The following is a 13,767-nucleotide window of genomic DNA, read 5'->3' as shown; positions in this document are numbered from 1 at the left end:
GGTTTTATGCCTAAGAATATTTGGCCTGGAGCCAGACAGTGGATGATCAGAACCAGTACATGGCAGCTTCGGAGAATACAGTCTGAATGAAGAATTGATAAAGTCAGACCGACGGTGTGTCAGGGTAACACATATTCCATGGGTTCAAACAGTTGGATTACAGAGCTGTTTGTTGAAGGCATATATAGTCATACACACACACACACACACACACACACAGTAGGAGATTTAAGAGTGTTTTTCTAAATGGAATTCCAAATTTAGTCACCAGAGGCATTGATAAATTTCTCAATTGGTTCTATTGTAGCTCATCTTGGAAGTAGCCTACTTTGGAACAATTTCGATTCTTCTTAAATAACAAAGAATATTTAATTCATACTTCAGATTTCCTAGGTGCTAACAGGTGATAAAGTCAGACTCTTAATATTCCAAGGTAAAAGAAGATAGCAGGACCAACCTAATCCAGACACATTGTTTTATTTATTAATTTTAACCTCCATTCCTCCCTGTCCCTCCAACTTAATAAGAAGTGAAATTGAGTGATAAAGATCTACTATCTTTTCTTGGCTCAACTTTTAATAAGAAACAAACACTAAAATAACAAGAAGAAAAGAAACACTTGATGCTGAAATATCAATAATTAAATGAGAGTTTCAAAAAAAAGTTAAAGTATCAAGATTTAAACTTCTAAGTATATTGTCTTTTTAGTCATTTGAAACACCAGAAATGAGGGAAGAGAATATATTCTGATACTTAGACCATTTAGAAATCAATCCAGTTTGAGTTCCTTTGGCTCAGACACTATTTAATCTAGTTGTGGTTTATTTTTTATTTTTTATTTATTTATTTTAATTCGTCTTCTGAATTATTAGTTTCTGTTTTCTCTGTAAAACCACAGTTTGCTCAACTTAATTTAATTCACTTCAGTGTATCTTTTCTGAACTTAATTCAACAAATATATGTAGGAAAAAGTAAATAATCACATATTATTTTCTTAAATCATCATGATAATTTAAATCCATTCTTCCTAAACAAAATAACTTTGGTGTGCTATCATCTTGATGATTAAAATATCTGGAAAGGAGAGTAAAAGAAGAAACAAAATAAAAATACATATGTAAATAATGAAATCAAAACTATATTTCGCTTATAACATTTTAGAATAAAATTATCAATGCTTTTTAAAATACAAAAAAAATGCAAAGTAAAACAAAATAAAGTAACTTCATGTGTAAATAAGTGTTGTACCTGTTATTTTGAAGTGCAAGTGCTTTAGTTTTAGCACTGATGTCATAAATAAAATGTTGTTGAGTAATTATTATCCAATTTTCTACTGTTGTATTTCCCAAAATGGTGATAACAGGATAACCCATCTGGAGTGTCCACTGATCCATTACTTCTTGTATATTTACATATTTTCCATTCCTTTTTAAAGCCTTTATAACCAAAATTATATAAATTAATTTTATAAACATGAATTATAAACAAAATTAACATTCAACTGTTTCTAATTTTTACTTTTATGATTTACCTAAATATGAAAATATTTAAAACCAGTAAAGCTAATATAATGTTAGTGAAATCAACCTTCTTGCTTCAAGTTATCTTCATGCATATATATGTATCTTATATATCACATATATATATATATATATATATAACTTTTTACTTATTGGAAGATAAAACATACTTTATTGTTAAAGCAAGCACTTGCAGTATCATTAAGTCCAGTATGTCTAGCAACAAATTTAAATATTTTTTACTCACATGGACGAAACCATCTCTTTGAAATGTCAATATTTATCTCCTTAGCATGAATAGCTGACACCATATTAAATTATATTTCAGAAGTATTGTTGTGTTTGAAAGTAGGCAAGATATCATTTACCACTACTTGTTATTTAAACAATTTCAGCCACCATTGTCTTTAAAATACACATGTAACACATCAAAAACAAAACAAGAAAAGAGAAGTATAAAAAGGAAAATCAGGACCTGGCCGGTTAGCTCAGCAGTAGAGCGTCAGCCCGGCATGGGGAACTCCCAGGTTCAATTCCCAGCAAGGGCACACAGAAGAAGCACCCATCCCCTTCTCCACCCTTCCCCCTCTTCTTTTTCTCTACCTCTCTCTTCTCCTCCTGCAGCCAAGGCGCCATTGGAGCAAAGTTGGCCCGGGCACTGAGGATGGCTCCATGGCCTGTGCCTAAGGTGCTAGAATGGCTCCAGCTGCAGTGAAGCAATGCCCCAGAAGGGCCAAGCATTGCCCCCTGGTGGGCATGCTGGGTGGATCTTGATCGTGCGCATACAGGAGTCTGTCTGCGCACCCCCCCCCCCGGGGGTTTCTCACTTCGGAAAAATACCACACACACACACAAAAAAAGTAAAATCAAACTGTCAGTGTCAATAAAAATTATGACTATTTTATAAACTCAATTCAAATATTCAAGAAGAGGTTTTGGTATCTAAGCCTTCTATACATTACCTCTGAAAGTGTATTCCAAAGATCATTTCTGGCTGCATTGCCATACTTATGAATGGTTAAATAATCCTATAAAGAAAGGAAAATTGTAATTACAATTCAAAAGCTAAGCAATTTTCAGTAAGCATATTTATTTCTCAATTCAATTAACCATTCTTATTTGTTGGAACTGCAATAACAAAAACAAAAGACATTCAGAAAGATAAAGAATCTAACTTTTAAATACTACAAAAATATTTAACTACAGTGTATTTCATAATTAATTCATCAATCTCTTAGATATTATTAATCTCTTAAAATTATTTTCATAGCCCCAATCACTCCTTATGGATTTCCAGGGTTAAAGATCTTCCTGTAATTGAACAAATCAACTTTGAGCAATTAAGAAGAAACTATCTCTGCTATGAAATATATTACTATGTTCCTATAATGCTTTCATGTTGGTGTTGAAAAAATTTTAGTTATGTTAAATAAATAAAAAAAGAACCTGATTGATATACGCAGATGTGAAGAGGAATTGCTTTGACAAATTAGTGATGATTATCTTCACAACCTGTCATGTTCCCTCATCTTTCTGCAAAGAACAGGCTGTGCAATACCAAATGATACCTACTTATTTCCATGAGTTTGAAACACATACTAATAGTTAATAAGAAAAACTCAAAGCTAAACTTATTTAATATTTTTGGTCTTAGGATGTCCCAGTTCCCATTTTCAATCATGTGTACACACTTTCCATCTAATTCATGCCTTCTCCCTTCTGTGAAGCATGGTTTATGTCACTGACAATGTGCTATTTAGTTATGGCTAGTTGGCATTCTTTTCTTCTGAATCCAAAGTAGAAAATAGTGTTTTATTTTGTGAAACAGAAAGTCTCATCCTTCATTTGAAATTCCATCACCTTTACAACATGTAAGTAAATAGACAAAATCCTAATTTAAACCACAGTACTAAATCTAAAAAAAAGAAAAGTGCTGATTTCTTTTAGTACTTTACTAAGCGTAAAATACTTTGTGGATAATTAAAGTTGGGGAAGCAAATTTTCTGAAATACAAATTATAGCACCTGTGACTGATTCAGCTTTGTTGGCAACTTATAGCCCAGCAAATAACAACTCCCACTTAATCAGACTCCTAGAGATGAAATGTCCAACACTAGCTTTGCAATCACAAATACATCATCATCATCAGGTGTTATGAATAAATTTGTTGTAAAAATACAACAATGAATATCCAATCTGAACCTCCATTTTAACTTTGAACATGAATATGAGGCATTGTCTATTAGAACCCAGGGACCTAGATTGAAATAAATTATTTCAGATTTAATTGACAGAATTGTCTTTTATGTTTTTGCAGCACTTAAATGAATAAATTTGGAAACATTGGGAATTATGAAATATAAATTTGAATTTTATTTTAGTGATGCTATAATAAAAAGTATTAAAATTAAAACTATTTATTATTGGTTTCAGTTTATAAATAGTGCTGCTAAAATAATCCAAAATAGGGAACAAAGGAATACTAGATGGACCTCAAAAGGTCTAATACATAACTACATGATTCTCTTCATAGACATATCATGAAAACCCAAGTGTTCATGATATGAGTTGACCTTACCCCAATATTGATCAACAACTGGATTTCCTCTCCTAGTTCCCTCTTCAGTTCAAAATGAAGTACAGATTTACATTGTAAGCAGGCTAAACTGGCAATTACCCAGGCCAAGGAAGAAGCTCCAACTTGGCCACCTCAGTATTCAAGGATACATAGCATGTATTCTTGGACTCCCAGCAGTCCCAACTTGAAGGTGTTAATGGCATTCTACACAGGTCAAATGTTTTCATTACTTATTTTAGCCTTCTTTTTGCAAACAAAAGAGAAGGTATATTTAAAATTAAGAAAATTTTGCTTTGTCTTTTTAGAATTATTAAGAAAAGTTTAAAAAGTAGTAAATGTGGATTTTTGATAATCAATCATTTATTTGTTTATTCATCTTATAAAATGCATGATGCATTTTGCATGTGCCAGGGAGCTTTCAAGGTGCTAGGAAAGGGTGGTGGAGAAAAAGTTACTGAGAACAACTGCAAATATTGGGATGTGATTTGTGGAGGAAGGTTTCTGTGACTTAAACTTCAGAAGTCTTGATACAATTACTATTTGACAAGATGAAATCAAACATTTGGTATATGATTCAATAAGATTTCTGGCTCCTTTCAAACCTATAATGAATATGAAAATGGCTGGAGTTATGAATATTTTTTACATTCTGTATATGAAAGTCAATCAGCAGGAGATTTGACGTTATGATATAAAGTAAAAGAATGTTTTAATACTAACTGGAAAAATGAATTGTGGGTCCTTTACACAAAATATTTAACATATAGCAGAATTGTTGAAATAAATAAAACAAAGATAACCACCAGGATGTTCTTAAGGCATATAACGATAAAAAACTGATTAAAAGTGAAAAGCATATTAAGCAAAACGACATTCTCACAAGAAAGGGCAGGCTGGACAGATGCAGCGATCCCTGGTATCACACTAAGATATGACATGGCACAGAGCAAAGAAACAACTACTTCCTGAGGTTCTCTTAGTAAGAATCAGGAAACATTCCCCTCAAATGCTGCATCACTCCCCACATTTCCCATTTGTCAGAAGTGCATCATTACTCTAGCTGAAACCTGTTCATGAAGCCATAGGGAGAACTGTGTTGGACCAACACAAGGCAACACTCAGTTCCATGAAGTGTGCAGTTGGACAGAAGAAAGTAAGGACCTGAACAAAGTCAGAATTCAGTTTACAAGAAAGAAGGGGAGACTAGTTTATGGGTGGACCACCAACACTGTTTCTCCAAGGAGATGAGGATGCAAGTCTGGGCCTCAGTGATGCTGGGAAGGGACAAATAGTCCCTTCTATTGTAAGACTATCTGGGAAATGCCAGGTGTATCCAGGGCATTGATTTTTCTATGTGACAAGAAGGTTGAAGCAGGGATGTGAAATATTGTTTCTTTCTGTTAGGAATAAAAAATTTTTCATGGGCATATTTTAGTCTGTTGGCTTTCCAGCATGTGAATACCACTTTTATATGGGGGCGTAACTCACAATGAACCTTCAGTGAAAAGTGAGGGCTCTGCCTCCCTCTTGAAATGAAAGAACAAAAATTCTAAATATTCCCTCTCTAGTCTACCTGGCTAAAACATGAGCAACAAGATTTTTCAGCTAGTAACAGGAATAGCTGAAAGATTATGCCTATGATGCTGACAATGAAGTTCCAGAGATAGCCAGCGATGCAAATGGCAGCAACTGAACCAGCCAGTCCTGTGGCACGAGTTTGGCCAGGTTTCTTAATTTCTTAGTCTATTTTAGTTCCTATTACCTATTTTGTAAGCCTGATCCTTCAGCCTTCCCAATGATTCCAAGGGCTTCCCTTCACCCTACTAATAAATCCCTTTTTGCTTAATTTAGCCAGAATTTGTTTCTGTTGCTTGCAACCCCAAACTCCAACCTATACAACACTAATGGATGATATACACGAAACAAATAAGGACATATTAAATTTTATTGTTAGCCTCAGAAACAAATTATTTTTCACAACTTATATAGAATAAAAAACAAAGAACAAGACCCGAGATGACGTCAGAGTAATGGCGGGGTAGGAAGCGATACCGATAAATCTCCCCCAAAACTCAACAAGATCTTCAACCAGAAACAGAAAAACCTATACTTGGAGCTTCCAGATGCTTCGTAATACACCCAAAGGTATGATTGAGTGAAAAATTGGCTAAATATATAACCAAACCCCGAAGGAAATAGGGAGTAAGAAATGCTCCGCCTTCCTCACTAACCTAAACAGGGTGGCTTTCTCTGGTAACTGTGAATATAGAAACTGAGGCGGGCAAAGGGGGTGAATAGATCCAGGCCGTGACACAAACGGCCGAACCAGGCTGTGGCACGGAGATCCAAGCCGAGGAAAATCTGATCCTGTGGCAAGCCGGGCAATACAAGCTAACACTCGTGCCAAACCCAAACAAAAAAAGACAAGCGGAGCAGCCATTTTACCCAGTCTCCTGGTTGGTGCACAGTTAGTGGGCGAGAATTTCTTCCTAGGCCCCGAGAGTGGGTGCCTGTGTTGCCCCACGGAGAGGCAGGGTCAGAGGCCTTTCTGTGGGCCGAAAGCAGAGTCTCTGGGCAGCCCCAGCGCCCTGGGAAAGCCACGCACGGGAGGGAGTGAGAACTAATTCCAACGGTGGAGATTTTCCGTGCTGGAGGGTGTTTTACTCAGAGGGAAATGCGGCCGGCCTCATATCCTGGTTTGCGCGTGCAGATAAGGAGTGAGCGATTCCTCCGAGTGCCTCGGCAGTGCGCGCCTGTGTTATCGCACAGAGGGGCAGAGTCAGGGGCCTTTGTGTGGGCCAAAGCGGAATCTTGGGCCGCCCCAGCGCCTTGCAAAAGCCGCGCACGGGGACAGAGCGAGAATCAATTCCAACGCTGCAACTTTTCCCTGCGGTTGGGGGTTTCACTCAGAGCGTGAGACTGCTGGCCAGATATCCTGGTCGCAGACAGTGAGTGAGAGTTTCCTCCAAGCGCCCCGGAAGTGGGCGCCCGCTTGTGTTACCGGACAGAGTGGCAGAGCCAGAGGTCTTTGAGTGGGCGGAAAGCCCGCCTGATTATGCTAGCAGCTCTGACTGACTGAGCCTTACCCAGAGCCCTGTGCTGAGTGGAAATAGAGTGGGGAGTTGCCAGCAATTTGAGCCTCTTACTATCCAGGCAAAGGCAGCAGCAACCCCATAGCTGGATTATCAGGCTACTAATTGAGGAAGGAAAGACTAGGAGAAAGGCTCCAGGAACACGGACTCTCTCACTGTCGGAGCCTATAAATGCTAATGAGCTTCGACTGCCAATGAGACTAAAGCACAATACATGACATTGCCATAGAGACTTATCAGCTGCAAACCTCTACCTGAGTGTGCCAAAGGGGCAGAACCCGGGGTACAGAGTCACCGACCAGGAAGAGGGAGAGAAAAGAAAAAGCAAGAAGATAACCTCTAAAAATCAACAATAATCTGTAGACTTTATAACCTATCCCATTTTATTATATTTGTTCGTTTGTTTCTCTTATCTTCATTCTTGATACTTTTTTTTCCTCCTCCAATTTGGCCGATTAACTTACTACCGGTCTTACTCTCTCCTCTCCTTGAACTACACTACCCATAAGTGTTACATCTCCCATTATCTTTTCTCTTCTCTTCCTTTCTCTCTATGAGGGTTGCACTCTAAAACCCTTAACTCTTTCTCTCTCTCTCCTTTCTTTTTTCTTCTTTTAGTGGTTCCCTCTTTTTTTCTCTCTCTCTCTTTCTTTTCTCCCTCTATATTAGTTTCTTTCTTTCTCCTTTACATCTCCTCTCATTCAAACCTCAATAACAAACAAATTATCTTATCTGGGACTCAAACTTATGTTTGTGGCATTTTGGGGGTTTTTTACTTCACCTCTTTAACTCACTAGCAGTGCTCCCATCCCTGGTTCTCCATATTATCTAGTTCTTGTTCCACTAAATACAATAGTAATTTTTTAATTTGTCCCCCCATTTTTCCGTTTTCCTCTTATTCCTCTCATAACTCTTAGACAACCAACACCTAAAAGCAAATCATTTTATTCTTGACCCAAATTTTTTCCTTATTTGCTTTTTGTGGGTCCATACGCTCTTTTTTTTTTCTTTTTTCTTTTTTTTTTTTTGCCCCTTTATTACTTTTCCCCAATTCAGGCCCTCCATCACAGGCATTGTTTGTTATAATTCACAGTCCACCACAAGATTTTCTCAAGAAAGAGGGGAGAGGAGAGGAGAGAAAAAAAGGAGGGGGGAATAATTTCCTTTTTTAAAAAATTTTTATTTTATTTTATTTTTCTTTATTTCATTATTAATTTTTTGTAAAAAAACAACTCTTTTCGATTTTTTATATTTTTTATTATTTTTTTAACTTTTTATTCTTTATTAAATCTCATTAATACTATCAACAAAACCACCCTCAGATGCCATTAAGGAAGAGAAAATCGAATATCATGGATACAAAAGAAAGAGAGGTAACACAGATAGATGAGGAAAAATCTATGGAGAAAAAATTTAATATATTGGAAACCTTGGAGCTAAATGACAGAGAATTCAAGATAGAAATCCTAAAAATCCTCCAAGATATACAAGAAAACACAGAAAGGCAATTTAGGGAGCTCAGAAAACAACTCAATGAACACAAAGAATATATGTCCAAGGAAATTGAAACTATAAAAACAAATCAAACAGAGATGAAAAACTCAATTCAAGAGCTGAAAAATGAAGTAACAAGCTTAGCTACTAGAACAGGTCAGATAGAAGAGAGGATTACTGAAATAGAAGACAAGCAACTTGAGGCACAACAGAGAGAAGAAGAAAGAGACTCAAAAATTAAAAAAAATGAGATAGCCCTACAAGAATTATCTGACTCCATCAAAAAGAATAACATAAGAATAATAGGTATATCAGAGGGAGAAGAGAGAGAAAATGGAATGGAGAACATACTCAAACTAATAATAGATGAGAACTTCCCAAGCCTGTGGAAAGAACTAAAGCCTCAAGTTCAAGAAGCAAACAGAACTCCTAGTTTTCTTAACCCCAAAAAACCTACTCCAAGGCATATCATAATGAAATTGACACAAACCAACAGCAAAGAAAAAATTCTCAAGGCAGCCAGGGAAAAGAAGAACACAACATATAAAGGAAGGCCCATTAGATTATCATCAGATTTCTCAGCAGAAACTCTACAAGCTAGAAGAGAGTGGACCCCAATATTTAAAGTCCTGAAAGAGAGGAACTTTCAGCCACGAATACTAAACCCATCAAAGCTATCCTTCAAATATGAAGGAGAAATAAAAACATTCACAGATACAAAAAAGATGAGGGAATTTATCATCAGAAAACCCCCACTGCAGGAATTACTAAAGGGGGTTCTCCAATCAGATACAAAGAACAAAAAAAAAAAAACAGAGCCACAAGTAAAAGCTCCAAGAAGAACACAATAAAACCAAATTTAAACTGTGACAACAACAAAAAGAAAGAGGGGGAGAAGATGGAGATTAACAGTAGCAAAGGACGATGGAGTGCAAAAGTACTCACAAAATAGTTCGCTACAATGAACAGGGTAGAGACCCTTTTCATTACTCAAAGGTAACCACCATTGAAAAAACCACCACAGAAGCACATGAGATAAAAAAGATAGCAACAGAGGAAAGATGTATGGAATACAACCAAATAAAAACAAAAGATAGAAAAACGAAAGAGAAGGATCAAACAAGACACAAAACTAACATAAAGCAAGATATAAAATGGCAATAGGGAACTCACAAGTATCAATAATTACACTAAATGTAAATGGATTAAACTCACCAATAAAAAGGCACAGAGTAGCAGAATGGATTAAAAAAGAAAATCCAACGGTATGCTGCCTACAGGAAACTCATCTAAGTAACAAGGATAAAAACAAATTCAAAGTGAAAGAGTGGAAAACAATACTCCAAGCAAATAACATCCAAAAAAAAGCAGGTGTAGCAATACTCATATCAGATAATGCTGACTACAAGACAGGAAAAGTACTCAGAGACAAAAATGGCCATTTCATAATGGCTAAGGGGACACTGAATCAAGGAGACATAACAATTCTTAATATATATGCACCAAACCAAGGAGCACCAAAATATATAAGACAGCTACTTATCGATCTTAAAACAAAAACTGACAAAAATACAATCATACTTGGAGACCTCAATACACCGCTGACGGCTCTAGATCATTCATCCAAACAGAGAATCAACAAAGACATAGTGGCCTTAAACAAAACACTAGAGCACCTGGATATGATAGACATCTACAGGACATTTCATCCCAAAGTGACTGAGTATACATTTTTCTCCAGTGTACATGGATCATTCTCAAGAATTGACCAAATGTTGGGCCACAAAAACAACATCAACAAATTCAGAAAAAATGAAGTTGTACCAAGCATATTTTCTGATCATAAAGCCTTGAAACTAGAATTCAACTGCAAAAAAAAGGAAAAAAATCCCACAAAAATGTGGAAACTAAACAACATACTTTTAAAAAATGAATGGGTCAAAAAAGAAATAAGTGCAGAGATCAAAAGATATATACAGACTAATGAAAATGACAATAAGACATATCAGAATTTATGGGATGCAGCAAAAGCAGTGATAAGAGGGAAGTTCATATCACTTCAGGCATATATGAACAAACAAGAGAGAGCCCAAGTGAACCACTTAACTTCACACCTTAAGGAACTAGAAAAAGAAGAACAAAGACAACCCAAAACCAGCCGAAGAAAGGAGATAATAAAAATCAGAGCAGAAATAAATGAATTAGAGAACAGAAAAACTATAGAAAAAATTAATAGAACAAGGAGCTGGTTCTTTGAAAAGATCAACAAAATTGACAAACCCTTGGCAAGACTTACCAAGGAAAAAAGAGAAAGAACTCATATAAACAAAATCCAAAATGAAAGAGGAGAAATCACCACGGACACCGTAGATATACAAAAAATTATTGTAGAATACTATGAAAAACTTTATGCCACTAAATTTAACAACCTAGAAGAAATGGATAAATTCCTAGAACAATACAACCTTCCTAGACTGAGTCAAGAAGAAGCAGAAAGCCTAAACAGACCTATCAGTAGAGAAGAAATAGAAAAAACCATTAAAAACCTCCCCAAAAATAAAAGTCCAGGCCCTGACGGCTATACCAGCAAATTTTATCAAACATTCAAAGAAGACTTGGTTCCTATTCTATTCAAAGTCTTCCAAAAAATTGAAGAAGAAGCAATACTTCCAAACACATTTTATGAGGCCAACATAACCCTCATACCAAAACCAGGCAAGGATGGCCCAAAAAAAGAAAACTACAGACCAATATCTCTAATGAATACAGATGCTAAAATACTAAACAAAATACTAGCAAATCGAATACAACAACATATTAAAAAAATAATACATCATGATCAAGTGGGATTCATCCCAGAATCTCAAGGATGGTTCAACATACGTAAAACGGTTAATGTAATACACCATATCAACAAAACAAAGAACAAAAACCACATGATCTTATCAATAGACGCAGAAAAGGCTTTTGATAAAATACAACACAATTTTATGTTTAAGACTCTCAACAAAATGGGTATAGAAGGAAAATATCTCAACATGATAAAGGCCATATATGATAAACCATCAGCTAACATCATATTAAATGGCACTAAACTGAAGGCTTTCCCCCTTAAATCAGGAACAAGACAGGGTTGTCCACTCTCTCCACTCTTATTTAATGTGGTACTAGAGGTTCTAGCCAGAGCAATCAGACAAGACAAAGAAATAAAAGGCATCCATATCGGAAAAGAAGAAGTAAAGGTATCACTTTTTGCAGATGATATGATCCTATACATCGAAAACCCCAAAGAATCCACAAAAAGACTACTAGAAACAATAAGCCAATACAGTAAGGTCGCAGGATACAAAATTAACATACAGAAGTCAATAGCCTTTCTATATGCCAACAATGAAACAACTGAGAAGGAACTCAAAAGAATAATCCCCTTCACGATTGCAACAAAAAATAAATAAAATACTTAGGAATAAACATAACAAAGAATGTAAAGGACTTATATAATGAAAACTATAAACCATTGTTAAGGGAAATCGAAAAAGATATAATGAGATGGAAGAATATACCTTGTTCTTGGCTAGGAAGAATAAATATAATCAAGATGGCTATATTACCCAAAGCAATATACACATTTAATGCAATTCCCATCAAACTTCCAATGACATTTTTTAAAGAAATGGAGCAAAAAATCATCAGATTTATATGGAACCATAAAAAACCCCGAATAGCCACAGCAATCCTAAAGAAAAAGAATGAAGCTGGGGGCATTACAATACCTGACTTCAAACTCTATTATAGGGCCACGACAATCAAAACAGCATGGTATTGGCAGAAAAATAGACATTCAGACCAATGGAACAGAATAGAAAGTCCAGAAATAAAACCACATATATATAGTCAAATAATTTTTGATAAAGGGGCCAACAACACACAATGGAGAAAAGAAAGCCTCTTCAATAAATGGTGCTGGGAAAACTGGAAAGCCACATGCAAAAGAATGAAACTGGACTACAGTCTCTCCCCCTGTACAAAAATTAACTCAAAATGGATCAAAGATCTAAACATAAGACCTGAAACAATTAAGTACATAGAAGAAGACATAGGTACTCAACTCATGGACCTGGGTTTTAAAGAGCATTTTATGAATTTGACTCCAATGGCAAGAGAAGTGAAGGCAAAAATTAATGAATGGGACTACATCAGACTAAGAAGTTTTTGCTCAGCAAGAGAAACTGATAACAAAATAAACAGAAAGCCAATTAAATGGGAAATGATTTTTTCAAACAACAGCTCAGATAAGGGCCTAATATCCAAAATATACAAAGAACTCATAAAACTCAACAACAAACAAACAAACAATCCAATAAAAAAATGGGAAGAGGATATGAATAGACACTTCTCCCAGGAAGAAATACAAATGGCCAACAGATATATGAAAAGATGCTCATCTTCTTTAGCTATTAGAGAAATGCAAATCAAAACGGCAATGAGATACCACCTCACACCTGTTCTATTAGCTGTTATTAGCAAGTCAGGTAATAGCAAATGTTGGAGAGGCTGTGGAGAAAAAGGAACCCTCATCCACTGTTGGTGGGAATGTAAAGTAATACAACCATTATGGAAGAAAGTATGGTGGTTCCTCAAAAAACTGAAAATAGAACTACCTTATGACCCAGCAATCCCTCTACTGGGTATATATCCCAAAAACTCAGAAACATTGATATGTAAAGACACATGTAGCCCCATGTTTATTGCAGCATTGTTCACAGTGGCCAGGACATGGAAACAACCAAAAAGCCCATCAATAGATGACTGGATAAAGAAGATGTGGCACATATACACTATGGAATACTACTCAGCCATAAGAAATGATGACATCGGAACATTTACAGCAAAATGGTGGGATCTTGGTAACATGATACAAAGCGAAATAAGTAAATCAGAAAAAAACAGGAACTGTATTATTCCATACGTAGGTGGGACATAATAGTGAAACTAAGAGACATTGATAAGAGTGTGGTGGTTACGGGGGGGAGGGGGGAATGGGAGAGGGATAGGGGGTGGGGAGGGGCACAAAGAAAACAAG

The 13,767-nt window shown here is 36.0% G+C and overlaps 1 protein-coding gene across 1 annotated transcript in view; it reads right to left on the bottom strand.

Annotated features, from left to right (window-relative positions):
* Nucleotides 1-13,767, bottom strand: part of TRHDE (thyrotropin releasing hormone degrading enzyme) — a 442,374-nt gene that overhangs the window by 120,672 nt on the left and 307,935 nt on the right. Inside the window, exons 8-9 of the mRNA XM_066254840.1 lie at nt 2,483-2,548; nt 1,249-1,436 (exon numbers count right to left, since the gene is read on the bottom strand). Coding sequence (XP_066110937.1) covers nt 1,249-1,436; nt 2,483-2,548 — 254 coding nt within the window. The remainder of the gene's footprint in view (nt 1-1,248; nt 1,437-2,482; nt 2,549-13,767) is intronic.

This window comes from Saccopteryx bilineata, chromosome 2 (assembly GCF_036850765.1).
Source record: "Saccopteryx bilineata isolate mSacBil1 chromosome 2, mSacBil1_pri_phased_curated, whole genome shotgun sequence".
NCBI lineage: Eukaryota > Metazoa > Chordata > Mammalia > Chiroptera > Emballonuridae > Saccopteryx > Saccopteryx bilineata.
Note: the sequence above shows the minus strand (reverse complement) of the source record. Positions and strands in the feature narration are given on the sequence as shown.